The following is a 20173-nucleotide window of genomic DNA, read 5'->3' on the forward strand; positions in this document are numbered from 1 at the left end:
CTACGTGCTTGAACTTTTGACCACGTAAGCTCGGATCCTTCCGAGTACCAGCCTCGTTTTGCATGACCGACCAATTTGACCAACTCCACTACACCATAATCAATTAATCAATTCAATTTGCTTTTAAATCCTTTTTCAAGGGCACTTTCATATTTGCATTATAGATCGAGTTGAGTTACCACTAAAAACCGATTTAGTTAAATCTCGCGACGCTAACATGTAAGTCTGATGGTGTAAAATCTCAATTTTATTTAATGTATTTTATTTAATGTGTTTATTTTCTGTATTATAATTAATGTAAGAATTTATGTCATAAGCATGCTCGAAACCGTCTTTTAAAACCCTTTTTAACGGAAGTAACACAGATCTGACGTGGGGAAGAATCGCATCAACTGATGCGCTTTCTGGAAAGGGCGCAGCATCTGTTGCGCCTCTTCCAGGGGCTGCTTTCAGTTGATGCACTTCTTCTTCTTCCTCGGTTTTTTGTTCCTTTCGTCTTTTATTTTTCTTTCTTCGTTCTTTCCCTTATATCACCTAGTAATTTTCAAATTATTTTTTATGAATCCATTTCAATAATTTTCGACTTAAATCCCTTATAATTAATATTTGTGGGTTTTCGTCACAAATTCAAACTCGGATTTTAGAGACTCGATTCGTTCATATCAAGTCCCTTGATTTCGTCTTTGATACATGTTTTAAATCTGTTTTCTTCATCAATTCGTAATCCTTTGTTTCCACCATTAACTTCAAGTTTGTAAATAAATCAATTCCAACATCGTAAATAATATCTAACTTATAATAATTCGTTTTAAATTGTTTTCTTTCACTTCATGACGATCCCAGATGCATGTAAATCAATTAATCACTACTACTCGAGTTACCAATCAATAAATCAATGTAAATTAACCAACGAACATTAAAAACCCGCGAAACGACTTTCACGTCGAACCCAACTCAAGAACAGACGCGGAAGTGTCTTTGCGCCTCTTCCAGAGGACGCAGCAGATGTTGCGCCTGTTCTGAGGTGGTTTCTGCCTCTGAACTCTTCTCGTTTTGACGTGGGGTTTCTAATTAGGATTTTAATTAACCATTATTCTTATTTTCCATAATTTCCAAATTTCCATATTTTCCATTATTCTTATTTTCCATAATTTCCAAATTTCCATATTTTCCAAATTTCCTTATTTTCCAAATTTCCATATTTTCCATATTTTCCAAATTTCCATATTTTCCATATTTTCCAAATTTCCATATTTTCCAAATTTCCTTATTTTCCAAATTTCCATATTTTCCAAATTTCCTTATTTTTCAAATTTCCTTATTTTCCAATTTTCCTAATTTAAATAAATTTCCAATTTCCTTATTTTTTCCAATTTTCTAATTTTCATTTATTCTTTTATTTTATTTCTAAAACTCTTTTGGGCATGTTTATGACGTAAATTCAAGTTTATTAATTGTAATTTATTTCTTTATTTCGTATTCGTATTTATTATGTATGATTTATTTACTTGGCATTCACATGTAATTAATCTAACATTCACTTCGACCCCAATTTGTGTGCTAATTACTTTTTCACCGACTTAGTTAATTCTCACATGCTAGGATTAATCTAATGGATGTTGCATTGCATGCATATAATCGACAATATATCAAGTATAGACAACTTCCCTAATCATTAGTAGAGGCCGCTATCGAGGCGGGCGGGATTAGGTGTTCGATCAAAAGAGCTTCCTGTTGGACCTTTAGTCCTTATTAATTGTTTTGATAATGACAGTAATGATTTGTATGTGGACTTCATATTATAAACATATGCGTGTAATTGTGTGCTTAAGTCTTAATTTAGAAAGGAACAATTACATGACGCAAGCTTGAAGTTTGGACCAAGGAGGTACAACTTCAAATACACTTGATCGATGTATTCAAGCAAGATCAAGATCAGAAATCAACCACAAGACTCAAGATGAGAGACTTGTGAAGAGACGATCGTTCTTGAAAATCTACTGAAGATTAGATAGTATAGGTCGTCATTCGGTAATGGTTTTACTTTGTTTGATTTAAAGGTTATTGAAGTTATGACCTAATAGCCATAACTTCATTGCTAGACAAAAATGATGCGTTAATTTTTGGAAAATATATTTTTAGTGATTTATAAAAATAAGAGAGTATTTATTTTAATTGGAATTAATTAATAAGAATTTAAGTTGAATAAACTATTGGTTTGTAACACGATATTTTTATCGTCATGCAACCTAGGGCTTTAACTAAATTCTATCTCGTTTTATTGTGGGCTAGAGAAGCAAGAAGTGGACCGAAGGAGCCCTAGAGGCCGGCCAAACCCTAGGTGGCCGAACCCTAGGTGGGCCGAACCCTAGGGAGGCCGAAACCCTACGGAGGTCGAATCCCTAGGAGGCCAAACTCCTCCTTCCTTTTGCTTCTTACTTGTTCATCAAGTTGTTAGGGATTTATTCTTCCAGAACATTCCTATGCCCTAATTCCAGAACATTCCTAAACCCTAATTCACTCTACTATAAATACTCTCATTCATTCAACAATAATTGTTGACACACACATCTACATTTTTTTAAGAGAGAAAAATATTTTAAGCAAAATTCTTTGAGCATTAATTCTTATTTTCCAAATTTGCTTATACAAAAATTGCGCATCAAATTTGTCAATCACTCGAAGAAAAATCGTTATAGGATACTAAATACACAAGGGTATTATATCACTCGCATAACGTGAGATTAGTATTTATCGTTGTATTTTTCTTATTAACGTAAGAGCAACCTAGAGTATTTAGCGATACTCAATCTGAGTTATAATCATATAGTTGATTATACGAGTGGATTGATAATTTTTGTAATCCGGAGAAAGATACTAAAAATTATTAATCGAGAATAGTGGACGTAGGTTTCGACTTGTGAAACTGAACCACTTCAAAATCCTGTGTGTCTCTCTTTCTCTCTCTCTTTATTATTGTTATTTCGATTTTGCATTTATTGTTAGTAATTTAATTAGTTGATTTTAATCAATAAAATCAAGTAATTAATTTATATCATATATTTCGAAAAAACGGTCATCGTTTTTAATACTCAATTCACCCCCCCCCCCCCCCTCTCTTTCGTATTCGATCAATAGACTCCTCAATTGGTATCAGAGCCTCGTGCTCTTGATAAGCCTAACGGCTAGAGTCTGATCTATTTTTTTGAGTCTATTTATCTTTTTTCCGCTGCATTTATTTTTTATCAAATGGATTCCAAACACCTAAAGTGTCCTATATTCAATGGGAAGAACTATGGTTTATGGAAAAATATGATGACCCACTTTATTAAGGGAAACGACTGGAAGTGTTGGTTGATTATCAAGAATGGTCCGAATAAGATCTTACTTGCAACCAGTAATGGCACTACCGTCGAAAAGAAAGAAGAAGACTATATTGAGGCGGATTATAAAAAGGCTGAGAAGAATTCAAAAGCAATAAGCTTATTGCAAAACGGTATGATTGCTACTGAATTCGATCGTTTCTCAACCAGTTCATCTGCCAAGGAAATATGGGATGGTCTAGAATTAGCCTATGAGGGAACCACTGTTGTCAAAAAGCAACGTATGGCATTACTAATGCGAAAATACGAGCTGTTTGCCATGGAGCAAAACGAGTCAGTTGATAGCATGTCCTCTCGCTTTTCTAGCATCATCAATGAGCTTAAAAATTTAGGAAGAACTTTTGACTCCGAGGAAATTGCTAGAAAAATACTCAGAAGTATGTCTTGCAGATGGAGACATAAAGTGTCTGTCATAGAAGAATGTAAGGACCTAACTTCATTATCCTATCAGGAGCTACTCGGAACCTTAATGGCTCACGAGATTACTCTGAATCAGGATGAGGAGGAAGCTAGCACAAGCAAAAAAATGGCCTTACAAGCTGAGTCTAGCAAGATTGATGATTCTTTAGATATTGAAGATGAAACTATGTTGCTTGTTAAATGTCTTAAGAAAAAGTCTTTCTTTCAAAATCAAAATAAGACAAATAACAAATCAAAGCAAACTCCTAAGAAAACTTTTGAGTCAAAAGGGTCTTTCTCTAATCGTGGATGCTTCAAGTGTGGTGATAATGATCACATGATCAAAGATTGCCCTACATGGAAGAAAATTAAGGATAAGAATCAACGAGACAAAACAAAGAAGGAATTCAAGCAAGTTATGATGGCATATTGTTGGGGAGACTTGGACTCTGAAGATGGCGAATCCGAAGATGAAGAAGAAACTGCCAACGTTTGTCTAAGTAGCGTCAGTCTTGACCTACTCTCCGAAAGCGACAATGAAAGCAATGTCTCAAATGCTGAGAAGTGTCTTGTTGGAAATTCAGATTCATATTCAGAGGATGAAGAGGTAAGTTATCTTGAAATTAAAAAGCGAGTTAAGAAACTTTCTAAGGATAATTTAATTAAGTGTTTTGAACAATCCCTTGATCATTGTCATGAACAAAGTCTAGAGTTAAAAGACCTTAAGGAACAGATTTTAGACATTGCTGAGGAAAACCAACTTCTAAAAGCTAAAGCCAAAAAGCTCAAATCTAAAGTTATGGCTACTCCAGCTATAACTTCAGACAAGACAAATGCTGAGAAAAATTCTCTTGAATCAAAAGTTAAGGCTAGTGATGCCATAACTTCAGAGCTTAAACTCAACATTAAGCATCTTCAAGCTAAAGTTACAGCTAGTGATGCTATAACTTCTGAGTTGAAGAAAGTCAATGAGATTTTAAAAGATGAGCTTAATGGCAAGGATAGTGTGGTTTCCGAACACAAGAGAGAAATTGTATTTCTCTCTAAGCAATTGGAAGAAACTAGTAATAGTATGTCCAAACTTAAGGAACAACATGAAAAGGAGAAACGTGTCTTGAATGAACGTTTTGTTAAATTTCGTGAAGACTATGAGAAAGGTAACTCCTCCAAGGATTCAAGTGTAGATCATTCAAAATGTGAAAAAGAAATTGAATCCTTAAAAGAATTACTTTTACATGCACGAAAAGTTCATGATAAGTGGGAAGGAAGCACAAAGGTTTTAAACTTCCTTACTGAACAATCTGATAATAACATGAAGATGGGACTTGGTCATGAATGTTATAGCCGTAGAGACCATGATAAATGCAAATCTAATCCTTCTGAAAATGATTTCAGAAAAAGAAAATACGTTAATCTTCCAGAATACTTGATTTGCAATTACTGTGGCTCTACTGGACATATACAAGTCAATTGTGTCAAACTTGCTTGGGATAAGAAAAAGAATGTCGAAACTGTTAAGACTTGTGATTTCATAGTTGAGGATGATGTCTCAACTATAGATGAATCTAAGGACAACGAAGAACGCAATAATGAGTTTAGATGGACTTATGATATGGCTTTTGATTATTCATCTGTTCCTTCAAAATCAAACAAAATAAATGAGAATCAAAAGCATACTTTCAAGCCTAAAGTTCATAACCCTAAACCTAAAGCGTCTCATGAAGGTACTAGACCTAGAACTACTTTTGTTAGGACAAAACCTAGAGTACCTTATGTTCTGTTTGTTAGACAAAGACGAAGACAACCCAATGTTAAAGCCAAAAGAATAATAAGACAAGTATGGGTTAGAAAGGATCAAATATATAGAATTACTAACCATAAAGGACCCAACTTAGCTTGGGTACCTAAAAGTTGTATTTAATTCATTTGCAGGTAGAAGTGAAAGAAAATAATCTATGGTATCTCGACAGTGGATGCTCGAGACACATGACAGGAGACAGAAATCTTTTTCTTTCACTGGAGCCCTTTTTCGGTGGCAAAGTTACCTTTGGAGATAACAAGAAGGGTAGGATTATTGGAGTAGAAAAAATTGGAATCTCAACCTCTCATTCAATCGATAAAGTATATCTGTTGAACAGGAAGAAGAGGATCCAAATGAGCCCGATTTCTTTCTAGCAAGAAATGAGCCCTTAAATAAAGATGAAGATATTCAAGGTATCAATGATGAACTAGATAATTCTGCAAATGATCCTAAGAGAAGTGATGAGTCCATAGTTAATGATACTATCGACCCTTCCCTAGATAAAGAAAAAGATCTTGAAGTTATACCTAATGATGTTGTAACTTCCGATCCAAATCATGAAATTTCTAATGAAGTTAGTGATACTTCTGAAGAAAATCCCGAGTCCAACTCAGGGGGAACAAATCATGATTCTTCGTCTGCAGATAATGCTAGTCCATCAAATGATAATGAGCCTAGAGTTCTCAAAAAGTGGAAACATCAAAGCTCCCACCCTTTGGACAAAATCCTAGGGGATCTAGAACAAGGCATTAAAACTAGAAGGTCCTTGAATAATTTCTGCTCGTTCTTTTCGTTTCTATCAACCATTGAACCTACCAATATTAAAGAAGCTCTTGCTGAACCTGATTGGATAACTGCTATGCAAGATGAGCTTCAACAATTCGAACGCAATAAGGTATGGCACTTAGTGCCACGACCTAGTGATCGAACTGTTATTGGTACAAGATGGGTGTTCAGAAATAAATTGGACGATGCAGGACTTATTACAAGAAACAAGGCTCGACTAGTTGTCCAAGGCTATAATCAACAAGAAGGGATCGATTATGATGAGACCTTTGCACCCGTAGCAAGACTTGAGGCTATTCATCTCATTATTGCCTTTGCTGCTCATAAAGGAATGAAATTATTTCAAATGGACGTTAAGACTGTTTTTCTTAATGGTTATTTGGAAGAAGAAGTTTATGTAGAACAACCTCCCGGATTTTTAGACAACAAGTTTCAAAACCACGTTTATAAATTAGACAAAGCTTTATATGGTTTGAAACAAGCTCCAAGGGCATGGTATGACAGATTATCCAAGTTTCTATTACAAAATAATTTTCTAAGAGGATCTGTCGATAAAACCTTGTTCCTAAAATCCGAGGGTTCTAATTTACTTGTTGTGCAAATTTATGTAGGCGATATTATATTCGGTTCTACTAATGAAAAATTGTGCAAGTATTTTTCAGATCTAATGACTTCTGAGTTTGAAATGAGCATGATGGGAGAACTGAAGTACTTTCTAGGCTTACAAATTCAACAAACAAAGGATGGTATAAAGATACACTAACAAAAATATATCAAGGAACTGATTCGAAAAATTCGGTATGGAAAATGCAAAATCTTACGATACACCTATGGTACCTGAAAAGAAGATCACTATAGATGAACATGGTAAGTGTGTCGATGAGACTACATATCGAGGTATGATTGGTTCACTTTTATATTTAACTGCAAGTCGTCCTGATATAATGTATAGTGTATGTGTCTGTGCGCGATATCAATCGTGTCCTAAAGAGTCACATATGATTGCAGTTAAACGTATCTTGAGATATTTAATTGGTACATCTAATTAATACTTATGGTATCCACTTGAGTGTAATTTCGATCTAGTAGGGTATTCAGATGCAGATTATGCAGGATGCTCTTTAGATAGGAAAAGCACTTCTGGGTTTGCTACGTTTGTTGGACCTTGTATTATCACTTGGGGATCAAAGAAACAAAATTCAGTTGCAATGTCTCATCTGCTGGCCGAGTATGTATCTCATGGATCGGTATGTTCTCAATTACTTTGGTTAAAGCAACAACTATGTGATTATGGTATAAATGTAGGTCGTATGCCTATTATGTGTGACAATACGAGTGCTATAGTAATTTCTAAGAACCCTGCCCAGCACTCGAGGACCAAACATATAGATATTCGACACCATTTTCTACGAGATCATGTAGAGAAAGGCAACATTTCACTTGAATTTTGTAGTACCGAAAGGCAATGGGCTGATATCTTGACTAAGGCATTAACTAGAAAACGCTTTGAGTTACTGAGACTTGAGATTGGTTTAATTAGTGATAATTAAATCCGTCATAATTATGTCTGGGAACCTGAATGACTGGCTAGGAAGATGAGATTGTACGATTGTGTCCGTATATTTTTGTTGCAAGTTTAATTATGTTAAATAATATTTATTTTACATGTTATATCTTGCTTATGTGTATGGTAATACTTAATATTCTGCATAATCACATTTCCCTACAAAAATTCGACAAAATCTACAATAAACTGCCTAAATATAATAAAGATATTTCTATCTTATTATATTCCTACACAAATCCTGCCTAAACTCCATCACAAAAGATTCTTTCCTAATCTTACATCAAAGAGGATTATTTTCTTATTATTATCATATAAGAAATAGGAAATAGTACCCAAAAAAAAAGGAGTGTGAAAAAAAAAAGGAAAGCACGAAAAAAAAAAAAAAAAAAAAAAAAAAAAAAAAAAAAAAAAAAAAAAAAAAAAAAAAAAAAAAGAGGAAAGTGCCGAAAAAAAAAAGGAAGGCATTAAAAATATGGAAATTGGTATTATTTTCTATCTTTAAGGAATCCTATTCTTACCAAAACACAAATTCCTTATGCTATATATACCCCTTTAATCTCTCCATAATTCTCATCAATCCTAATCATCTAAAACCCTAATACTTTTTGCTAAGATCTTCTATTTTAATAATGACTAATCCACCTACAACCCGTTTTCAATCCAAGAAACATGTTGTTATTAGAAAGAAGGTAAGCCAATCACCGCCAAGAACCCGCTCCACCTCACCGGCTGACACCCCTCGTTCCCCACGGACCACCGTCGACCAACCCGCCAACCTCACAAAAAGACGAAAATTGATTAAGGGCAAGGGAAAGTTGATTTCGGAAATTGAGGTAAGTTCAAAGACTGAGAACTATGTACTTCAAGATGGTTCTTCACGAGTTCTTTACGCACAGCATATGGATGATTACACCAACAATGGACTTAATAATCTTCGATTAACTCAAGTAGAACGAAGGGATATCAATCAAGTTGCTCAATATCGCATTCATGCGGAAGAGTTTATTCGATTGATTGGTTAAAGAAATATAAAGCACTTGGGTTCTTCAGAAATTTTCTCAAAGATCAAGGATGGGAAAATATTGTTGTTGTAAGTGGTCCTGTCTTTCCTATTAAGGTATATCAATTTTATGCTACTGTTCAATTTAAGGAAGGAAATTTGCTTGTTGTGGTTAATGAGACATCCATTCGTGTCTCACCTGGTGATTTTTGCGACTTGGCTCGAGTTCCTGGAGGAGGAATCGAAATTAATCCAAGCGTAGAATGGGGAAGTATGACACCCGAAAAGAGGTTGATTGTGAAACGGTATTTCAAACAAGATGCGACTTCATCTGAGACTATCTTAACTGCAAAGTTGTCGCCAATCTTGAGGTTCTTTTTGAACTTTCTTTGGACTACCATTGTTCCTCGAAAAGAAGGTAGAGATAAATTCGGGGCACGTGAGATGATTATGATGAAGGCTTGGCTTGAAGGAGAAAAGGTTAGTCTACCCTTGCTTGTGTTTCATAAAATTATACAAGCTAGTGTAACGGCTAAGATGGATGATTTAGCCTCTACTTTAAGTTTGCCTTATGGGAATTGGATCTCTAGAATTTTAGAAAAGAAAGGAGTTATTGGGAAAAATAGTTATGGAGTTATCACAAATGACGAGATGAGCGATCTTTATCTATCTTATATGAAGCTCGTTATTAATGGCAACGAATTATGTTTTGAGACAAAAGGAGAAAAAGGAGACAAAGGAGGAAAAAGCAATGTGAATTTTGATATGTTGGATTCTAAGATGGAATCAAACTTTACTTCTATTCTTGAAGGATTAATGAACAAGACAAGAAATTAGGAGAATTGTTTGATCTTATTAAAAAGGAAAGGAGAGTTGATACTAGTGGACCAAGTGAAGTAAGCTCGGCCCGTATAACCACCGTGTTGTCACAGTTTGATACACGAATCAATAGTGTTCTTAAGGCCGCCGTGCGAACACATTCTGAGTCTACTCTTATGAAGGAAGGTTTGGCTAGTTTGGTTAAGTTTGGTGATGAGCTCTTGCAATCTGGGAAGGAGATGAGGTCTGAGATGCAAACTATATATGAAGCAGTTAAAGCAATGACTTTGAGGATTGGTAACTTCGATACTCGATTGACTGCCCAAGCTGCACTCCTAGACCATTGTCATGCGCGACTCGAGGACTTGGAATATCGAACCCGTCCTAGGTCCAACCCGCCGAGCCCACGTTACCCTTGACCATCTTGCCCTAATCCATTTCACCTAGCCTTATCTTTTTAATTCCTTTGCTCACAATAAAAATCCATTCTTATGGATATTAGCTTTTTCAATTCCGCATTTTATTCCTTTTGTGATTGCAGTTTATAATATTATTATGCTAATTAAGAACTAGATTGCGTTTAATATAATATGTTTTTCATGATTAATTCTTGTTTCATAATATATTATTCTAATCGTTTTATGTTTGTTCTCATCTTTTCAATGATGCCAAGAGGGGGAATTGTTTTTATGATTTGCGACCGTCTCAAAGTTAATTCTCTCCTGGCGTTCTATAGTTATAACTTTGAAAAGATTCTAAGTTTCTGCGCTCAACTGTTCTATAATTTGGGAAGTATTATGTTGAGGGGAAACTAGACTTAGACACAAATCATAGGAGACTTGTCATCATCAAAAAGGGGGAATTTGTTGGACCTTTAGTCCTTATTAATTGTTTTGATAATGACAGTAATGATTTGTATGTGGACTTCATATTATAAACATATGCGTGTAATTGTGTGCTTAAGTCTTAATTTAGAAAGGAACAATTACATGACGCAAGCTTGAAGTTTAGACCAAGGAGGTACAACTTCAAATACACTTGATCGATGTATTCAAGCAAGATCAAGATCAGAAATCAACCACAAGACTCAAGATGAGAGACTTGTGAAAAGACGATTCGTTTACTGAAAATCTACTGAAGATTAGATAGTATAGGTCGTCATTCGGTAATGGTTTTACTTTGTTTGATTTAAAGGTTATTGAAGTTATGACCTAATAGCCATAACTTCATTGCTAGACAAAAATGATGCGTTAATTTTTGGAAAATATAGTTTTAGTGATTTATAAAAATAAGAGAGTATTTATTTTAATTGGAATTAATTAATAAGAATTTAAGTTGAATAAACTATTGGTTTGTAACACGATATTTTTATCGTCATGCAACCTAGGGCTTTAACTAAATTCTATCTCGTTTTGTTGTGGGCTAGAGAAGCAAGAAGTGGACCGAAGGAGCCCTAGAGGCCGGCCAAACCCTAAGTGGCCGAACCCTAGGTGGGCCGAACCCTAGGGAGGCCGAAACCCTAGGGAGGTCGAATCCCTAGGAGGCCAAACTCCTCCTTCCTTTTGCTTCTTACTTGTTCATCAAGTTGTTAGGGATTTATTCTTCCAGAACATTCATATGCCCTAATTCCAGAACATTCCTAAACCCTAATTCACTCTACTATAAATACTCTCATTCATTCAACAATAATTGTTGACACACACATCTACATTTTTTTAAGAGAGAAAAATATTTTAAGCAAAATTCTTTGAGCATTAATTCTTATTTTCCAAATTTGCTTATACAAAAATTGCGCATCAAATTTGTCAATCACTCGAAGAAAAATCGTTATAGGATACTAAATACACAAGGGTATTATACTCACTCGCATAACGTGAGATTAGTATTTATCGTTGTATTTTTCTTATTAACGTAAGAGCAACCTAGAGTATTTAGCGATACTCAATCTGAGTTATAATCATATAATAGATTATACGAGTGGATTGATAATTTTTATAATCCGGAGAAAGGTACTAAAAATTATTAATCGAGAATAATGGACGTAGGTTTCGACTTGTGAAACTGAACCACTTCAAAATCCTGTGTGTCTCTCTTTCTCTCTCTCTCTTTATTATTGTTATTTCGATTTTGCATTTATTGTTAGTAATTTAATTAGTTGATTTTAATCAATAAAATCAAGTAATTAATTTATATCATATATTTCGAAAAAGCGGTCATCGTTTTTAATACTCAATTCACCCCCCCCCCCCTCTCTCTTTCGTATTCGATCAATAGACTCCTCACTTCCTAATACGTACCCTCACCCCTTACTCCAGATCTCTGTGAACATCCGTGTTCATTGGCATCTACGAGAGTCATTCTAGACGTAGAATGCTAAGGGTAACGAGTTCTTGGTATTCATGTCACTACTTTGTGTCTTGACATGGCACGAGGTATTCGAACGGTTTCCAATTTTCCACAATAAATTGGTGGCGACTCCTCAAATGCAAACGCTTGTTCCCAAGCGCCCCCGTGGCCCATGTCCACAATTTGGCTAGTTGGTTTTACTTCCGGTTTGGAAGGCTTTGCCCTGGGTTTGACCCTAAAATATTGTTTCATCTTAATATTGCTTACATTTCTTTACTTTTACGGTGTACTTGTCGATTGGTTGCTTCCGTTGCGCGTGGGAGATTGGCGCTAATTTCCCAACACTTCCTACTGCTAATGTTCTTCCCGTGACTAATAAGAATTTCATACAGGATGTGGCCAAAGAACTGTTCAGGCTGCAAACTGCTGCTTTTGAATCAGTAGGACCTGTCTTTTCAGGTAAGGTTCTTGCATCTGCTGCTCACATAGATAGACTTAATGACAGCAGAATGAAATCATTAACTTTGAATGAAAAAAATAACTTTGTTTTGAAATACACATTACATAACATACTCAGTTGTTTTGATTAGGGTTTGTAATCAAATTTGTTTTCTAAAACCAAAGTAAAGAAGGTAAATATAAAAACTAATGAGCTGCCAATTTATAATCTCTAAGTAATAAAGTTATATATACCGTGCAAGTATTGCGCAAAATCTAGAATAGTTCCTTGATTAACTAAGCGGTCCTCACGTGCAGTAGAGCAATGTGTATCATTCAGGAGGTGCTGGTTGGGGTTTAGGGAATGAATGATCTAATCTTGTATTTGATTGACTTGTTTGGAATCCAGTTAGATACTTAATGTATTCTAACTAATTTGTTTGGTGACAAGGAAACCCGCAACCGCCACCTATGGTACGCAAAACCTTCGGATATATGTGACAGCCTGCATATCGCGTTATTCGATAAGCCACTTTAGAGTAACAAGCTTGAAGTATAAGGGAAACCTCAAGCCATATTGCTCTGGGGAGACAATAACCTAAGACACTTGAAAGTTTCACCCAAGTTTCAACCATCGTGCTCCACTTTTATGAGTAGTAGAGAGAATCAATCAAACAAGTTTATATTAGTATAATATGACATTCCATTCCGCATATCAACAAGTCTCTGACGGGCATATCCATCACAACCTACGACTGGTCAAGGAATACTCATGTCGGTAGATTGTAAATAAGACAAAACAATTGATATTCCCTCGACATTCTGCTTTTGTCTTATATACCCACATAGTTAGTACTTTGTTACACACTTGCGATGAATATGCCCGTCACAAATGAGTATTTATATTGTAAAGAAATTATATCAACCAAAATCTTAAACTTATTTATATTTTTTAAACGAACTCAGAGAGATATTTTAGTTTTTCATTTTTCATTGTCGAATCCCAAAGGAGTAGGGATCTAAAAAAAAAAAAAATCAAAACCCCCACATTCACTTTCCAGAGTCAATACCATAATTCTATAGGTTGGTTATCCCATATTTTATTTAATCATTATCATCATCGCTTAATCAAAAGATTATACTTTGATTCCAACCAAAACACAAATTAATCAAATTTTCTTGTTTCCATAACCCAAAGGATTTTAACTTGGATTATTCACAACAACTTTCTCTCATTTGCTCGCACTTAGGTATCTCTCTCATTCGTTTTTACTTGCTGATTTTACATGAATATTAATGATCATTGAAGAATACCCAGTTGAATTTGATTGTAGAATTTTTCTGGGTTTTGATTTGTTTTCTTGCATTTTTCATGAATTTAAGGCGCAATTTTGGCTTCTTTATCTAGTTCATCATTTTATGATCAAACTTATTGTTACTATCTTTTATTCTATTATTGTGATCATTCTAAGTTTGGTTCTCAAGACGGTCTTGTTCTATAATTTTGTGTTTATTTTATTATGTTGGACTTGTTTCATGAGTGTTTGAAAGGATTTTGTGAGACGTATGTTAAGACGGTCTTAAGCAAGACATACTCGAATGAATATGGGAATCTAAGTTGGTGTTGGATGGCTAAAGCATTAGGTTTTACTTGAGTAGGGATTAAGTGATGTTTGATTAATGTAAACTATGAAATAATAGCTTTCTTTATAGAATCTTATGAATGTTATTTTTATTCCCAGAATTTGTAAAACCTTGGTACACATTACAACATGACAAGGGCAGCTGAAGGTGGATATAGAGGGGTTAAGATATTCTGTTAGATAATATGATGGAAAAGAAGAAATTAGATGGGAATGAATCAGGACCATCGTCACCAAAGCCAGTAGATAGGTTTGGGTTTATAAAGCCAGATAATAGCAACTCTCCGGACGCTCTTAAGAGGAGCAAATCAGCATTTGAATCCGAGAGGTATGATCAATCCTAGTGACTCTTCTATCTGACTGTCACACATGTGAGACTAACCCAAATCCTTATGTACTCGCCATTTGCTTATACGGTTAATGGGTTGGTATCGCATGTAAGACGGTCTCATAGTAGTTCCCACTGCCCAATGTACATCCTGTACTTCTTTGTTGAGCATTACATATTCGTGTATAGCTAATTTAGAAGTGATGGCTGAAAAAGTTTTTAAGTTGAAAAATGATCGCTTCTCCCATTCTTCGCGGTATTTCAAATTTTGATGTAATGCATAAATGACCATTATTTATATTCTCATAGATAAGTGATCCCCTATATTGAAGATGATGCCCGTTAATTTTGATGTAATGCATAGGAGTATCATCTTCACCCATAATTTATGTGTGGTTAATCATTTTCCAAGGGTGTGAATAAGGAAGCATCCCTTAAAACTATCCATTTTTTCGCTCGATGGTACTAAAATTAGTACACTAGCATGTTGGAACTCAGCTAAGTGCCACTAAAACTATACTAGGCCCCTACTTTGTCTCAGACAGACATTATGAGTCAATGTCCAACAAATTTGTGTTAAATCAGTTATAATGGGATTTTTTAATGCTGTAAAAAGAATTTTTATTGCTGTCTCCTCCCCATTCCAAAAATTTTTGGTCTCCTCTTGTGTTGTGTTATGGTTGGTGTATACTGTGTTTATGAGACGAGGACCTTTCACAGGGAAGAAGGAAGAGTTCGAAAATGGAGAAAGATGATTGGGGTTGGTGGGAGCGACTGGAAGCTCTATGTTAAGAGGAAACCTAACGTGGTTAAGAGACGTGTGAGGAAAGGAATTCCTGATTGTCTAAGGGGCCTTGTTTGGCAGTTGATCTCAGGAAGTCGTGATCTCTTGCTTATGAACCCTGGAGTCTACGAGGTAATCTTCTTTCTGAGTCTCTTACTCTCCGTTAAAGCATAAGATATTCATGTTTGGCCTTTTGAAGTGTAGGCAGTACTTTTCAACATGTACGACAGTTACACCAGGTCTTGGGCTACTACTACTCTTCTCTTACAAATTAAAGAATTAAGACTTCCTAGAGCTGAGTGTGGTTCAGAGACTTATAGTTGAGCTTTATATGCTGCTTGCAAATAGATTTGTAGAATATTAATTACTCGATTCCTTCTTAGTTCATCCCAAAATAATTGGCCTCTTTCCATATTTAGTAAAATAAATAAGTGAAATTTCTGTACTATTTCAGTATTTCATGCAAGTAACATAACAGTGTGGGTAATATGATACATCCACATGTAAACTTTGTTAGTCAAGAGATAATAACAATGATCTCATTACTAAATCTTAAATATGACCTATAGTGAAATTGTGACATGTAAATATTTGGAGTATAAATTTCTGTCCTTTTAAGTTATTGACTGACCTTATATGCAAGTTTTGCTACTTTTCAAATGCTGGCCCTATTTCAACGGGAAAATTGAATATGGTACTGGATTTGTTGCTTTGTTAGTATATCAATATTAATAATGCCCTTTTTCTATGCATATTGCTTGTGGTATCTCTATCCTTTTTTTTTTTTTCGCATGGTAGGATTTGATGATGAAATTCCTTTTTTCACAAGTCTGTAGTCTAGCACTTATAATATTGAACCTTATTTCACTTTCAGTAATAACTGACATGTAACCTAGCATTTGTGTGGCATAATAACCTCTAGAGTCAGTGCATAGCCTGTATCATGTTGTCACCTTTCTTAAATCACAATAGAATGCTTATTTGTGCTTGTTATATGTCTTTAGGAACCAAATTTTCGTTGTTGACTCGCATGTATGTGAAAACCCTAATGTAGCCAATGGTTCAGTCATTTTGGCTAGGAAATAAATCCTGTACTTTATCCATTTTTCTGGGCTGTCATTTATCCGTGCAACTTTATATATTCCGTTAGTATGTAAGAGGTTCATGTTGTAGGACTAGATTGACAAGTTAACAATATCAAGTTCTTATGTACATAAATTTTATTTCACTTCAGCAATTGGTAATATATGAGACGTCAGCATCAGAGCTGGACATCATTCGAGATATATCGCGTACTTTTCCTTCTCACGTTTTCTTTCAACAAAGGCATGGTCCAGGTCAAAGATCGCTTTACAATGTTCTGAAAGCATATTCTGTATATGATCGAGATGTTGGATATGTTCAGGTTTGCTTTATTCTGTTATGTAATAGTTCCTCAACCCAAATTTGTTAACCCTTTAACTTTGGTGCTCAACAAATTTCTACGCTGACCATCAATTTTTCCAAATATATGTAGAGATACAATCGAAAATTTGTCACATGATATATCAAAATAACTATTTTCATATTATCATATGTAAAAAATTGTAAATAGTGTATGTTATGAGAATACGGTCAAGGTCATTGCTTGTGTATCGAAATCAAATGATGAGATAAATGAGATGGAAGATTATACTGCAGGGCATCTTGAGATATTTTGTTTCTGGAATGCAGGGTATGGGTTTTATAGCTGGCTTACTGCTGCTTTACATGAGTGAGGAAGATGCATTTTGGTTGTTGGTTGCACTGCTGAAAGGGGCCGTCCATTCCCCAATGGAGGGACTATATCTGGTATAATATGCTCGTATAATAGAATTAGACATATACTCCCTCCGTCCCGGTCAATTGTTGTCCTTTGGTTTTGGCACAAAGACCAAGGAATGAGGAGGGGGCTAATTATAGGATGACAAGTTGACCAAATTGGGTGGGAAGGATCAAATTGCTCATCAAATGCAATCCTAAAATAGAAAGGACAACAATTGACGGAGACACCCCAAAATGGAAAAGGACAACAAATGGCTAGGATAGAGGGAGTATTTCATATTTCATGTCTACCTTATGAGTTATGAGATGGGAGATTCCCATTTCTGTATTTTACTTGATACTTCTGTATACCGTTGGCTATGCAAGTAACACTCACAGATTGTTGAAATTAGCCTTAAAAGCAGTAACACTCCCAAAATTTAATAATTATGTGACGGACTCACAGAAATGATGTTTTCGAAAATACAAATGGTAAATCATAACAGTCGTAGGATAAATTTTATATTTTATTGTCCATGTTAAGAAACAGTGACATTAGACAAGAGACTAACTAAAATGATTTCCTTTGACAATACAAATGGACAAGTGTGATTATGTATCGGTGTGTTATACGAGAACATTTTATCTTCTGCCATCACTTTCCATGAACAATATATCTATGTCCCTCTATAATAAGTCTCGTTTATCTTTTACTGTGAGCAGTCAGGATTACCTTTGGTGCAACAATACCTTTTCCAGTTTGATGAGTTGGTGAAGGAGCTGTTGCCTAAGCTTGGAGAGCATTTTTCTCAAGAGATGATAAACCCTAGCATGTATGCAAGTCAGTGGTTCATTACTGTGTTTGCATATTCTTTTCCTTTCCACTTGGCTCTCCGAATTTGGGACGTCTTTCTCTACGAGGTCAGTGGAATTAATATATATTCAGGTGAATTAGCCGTAGTATTTTGTCAGAGAAGTTTATGTTGACACTTTCTTTTGTTCTTTCTGGCCAGGGTGTTAAAGTAGTCTTCAGAGTTGGATTGGCACTCTTAAAGTCCTGTCATGATGATCTGGTGAGCATTTCTTCAAACCTATGTCTCTTGCAGATTGATTTTTCATTTGGAGGGCATTGTTGGTTTGCGAGACTTGTAAATATTGCAAATCATCGTCGTACACCCCGTACACTTGAAATCCCAAATGTGCTCTGTTAGATCTTTTTTCAGTTTTTTTGGAGACGAGTTTGCACAAAAACTGTATCTTTTCCTTGTGGAGTAAACGAAGCCAACAAGATCAGTTTTGATGACAACGGCTTTCAAACCAAGGTCATGAGAACCACCCCTCAATGGCTTTACATTTGCACCCAAATTGTATTTTTATGGAAATAGATAATTCTAGACTAAGGGTTGCAGACTACAGAGCACTTAATCTTCATAGTACTATTGATTTGAGTGTAGTACGTTCTATTATGTGTTCTTTTTTTTTTCTTTTTTTTTTATACCAACTCCCTTTTCTCCATGACATGAATTCGTAATATATGTATATTGGTTTTTAAACTGAGTACATTGATGAACTCTCTGTGTCAAAAGCTTGTTTCAAACCATTGCCAGTCAGGCTTCATTATGTTACTCTGTTGAGAGTCGTTTTTTACAGTTAATTTAACTATAAGCTTAGACCAACAACAATGTGTTGAGTTCTTATTATCATTCATACTGGCATACAGGTGAAGTTACCTTTCGAGAAACTCATTCATGCTTTACGTTATTTTCCCGAGGAAGTAATGGATCCTGATACCTTGTTACCTTTGGCCTACGCAATCAAGGTTTGTGGACTCTAACTATCTTAATAAGTCATCTCTTACTCTTTATGCAATCTCTGGTCAGAAAATGTAATGTGAAAGTGCTTGCTTTAGATAAGAGAGCTAGGAAATCTGATATTGTCAAGACTTGGGACCTGAGCTTTCAGGTGCTAGTTTTAGGCAGTAAATTTTTGGATGGCTTCTTATTGGGGATTCTCACTTATGGCCTTATGATGACATGCAAGTCTGACACAACAATCTATAGGTAGGGCACCTGACGCTCGTTAATCCGATACTTCTAGAATAGACAAAAAGGGAAAATTTGCATGACAGAAGTAGAGGAAAGTGGTTATTTCTAGGAAGAAACTTGCATGCCGAAGTAAAAGAAAGTGAAAGAGGCGTTTCATTTTAGAACAGGTCTTTGTGTCTCAGAATTTGAGTCCTGGCAATTTTGATACTTGTAAACAGTATCCAACTAGATACGTGAGCCCAAGTGGCGTGTTACTAATGCCAAAGTAGATCAGTAGGTTATCTGTTTGCTTTTTAGGTGGAAGGGTTAAACCTAAATACACTGGTAAGTTCCGTGAGGTAGGTTTTTACAATCGTACCATCACATAGTGATATGACATCGGGACAATTTGTGTTCAGATTTCAAAGCGCTTGGAAGAATTGAAGTTTGATTACGAGAAAGTACATGGGAAAGAGGGCCAATCGATAGAATCTCGGGGGAAGAAGAAACATCTATTAGAAAGAAGCGGCTCAAGTTTGATTCGTGGTTCTCGCCATAAAAGACAACCTGACAAGCAGAATGGTGAATTGCCCCCATCTCCCGAAACCACCTTGCAACCAAAGCTGTCATTAAGACGGCGTTACTCCAGCCGAAAGGCGGAACATCCCAAGCTAGATGGGGAAGTGACCCACTCCGATCAGGAAGCCGTGCTAAGACGTGATTCTTCGCTTATGGCCAGACATGCTACTAGTTAAACCAATATTGATTCTTTCATTCTTTGGGAATTCATTTGTTAATTCATATTTTTCAGATGGATTAGTTGCTACTAGGTTGATACATGATTGCTCTTGCAATCTGATTTTTTTTTTCCCAAGTCATTTTGTTTGTAGAGAAAGAACCACCTCGTTGTATTCCTCTGCACAAATTAATGCTTAACAATGGATGGAGAAATGTTTTTTGTGTAATATTGACTCCCTTCCATCTACAGTAATTTTTTTTCATGTAGCAATGCCATTATCTTTAGTCCATATCAGGGATAAGGTCAACTGCTCAAGTACAATGAAATGAGACGA

General features: G+C 35.4%; 1 protein-coding gene across 1 annotated transcript; it reads left to right on the forward strand.

Moving 5' to 3' along the window:
- Positions 1–13516: 13516 nt before the first annotated feature.
- On the forward strand, positions 13517–20065 carry LOC141604779 (uncharacterized). Its single transcript, XM_074423273.1, has 9 exons — positions 13517–13789; positions 14282–14510; positions 15231–15426; positions 16529–16699; positions 17008–17124; positions 17800–17997; positions 18090–18149; positions 18797–18895; positions 19520–20065. Exons 2-9 carry the CDS (start codon positions 14368–14370, stop codon positions 19853–19855), a joined length of 1320 nt encoding a protein of 439 aa, XP_074279374.1. The 5' UTR covers positions 13517–13789; positions 14282–14367; the 3' UTR covers positions 19856–20065.
- The last annotated feature ends 108 nt before the right edge of the window (positions 20066–20173 follow it).

The sequence above is a fragment of the Silene latifolia genome, chromosome 1 (genome assembly GCF_048544455.1).
Source record: "Silene latifolia isolate original U9 population chromosome 1, ASM4854445v1, whole genome shotgun sequence".
Lineage (NCBI taxonomy): Eukaryota > Viridiplantae > Streptophyta > Magnoliopsida > Caryophyllales > Caryophyllaceae > Silene > Silene latifolia.

Excerpts from the sequence above, each read along its gene's own strand:
- LOC141604779 (XM_074423273.1), top strand. The coding sequence starts at position 14,368 with ATGATGGAAAAGAAGAAATTAGATGGGAATGAATCAGGACCATCGTCA. Across the intron at positions 15,427-16,528 it reads TGAACCCTGGAGTCTACGAG|CAATTGGTAATATATGAGAC; the intron begins GTAATCTTCTTT and ends ATTTCACTTCAG. Across the intron at positions 17,125-17,799 it reads CAATGGAGGGACTATATCTG|TCAGGATTACCTTTGGTGCA; the intron begins GTATAATATGCT and ends TACTGTGAGCAG.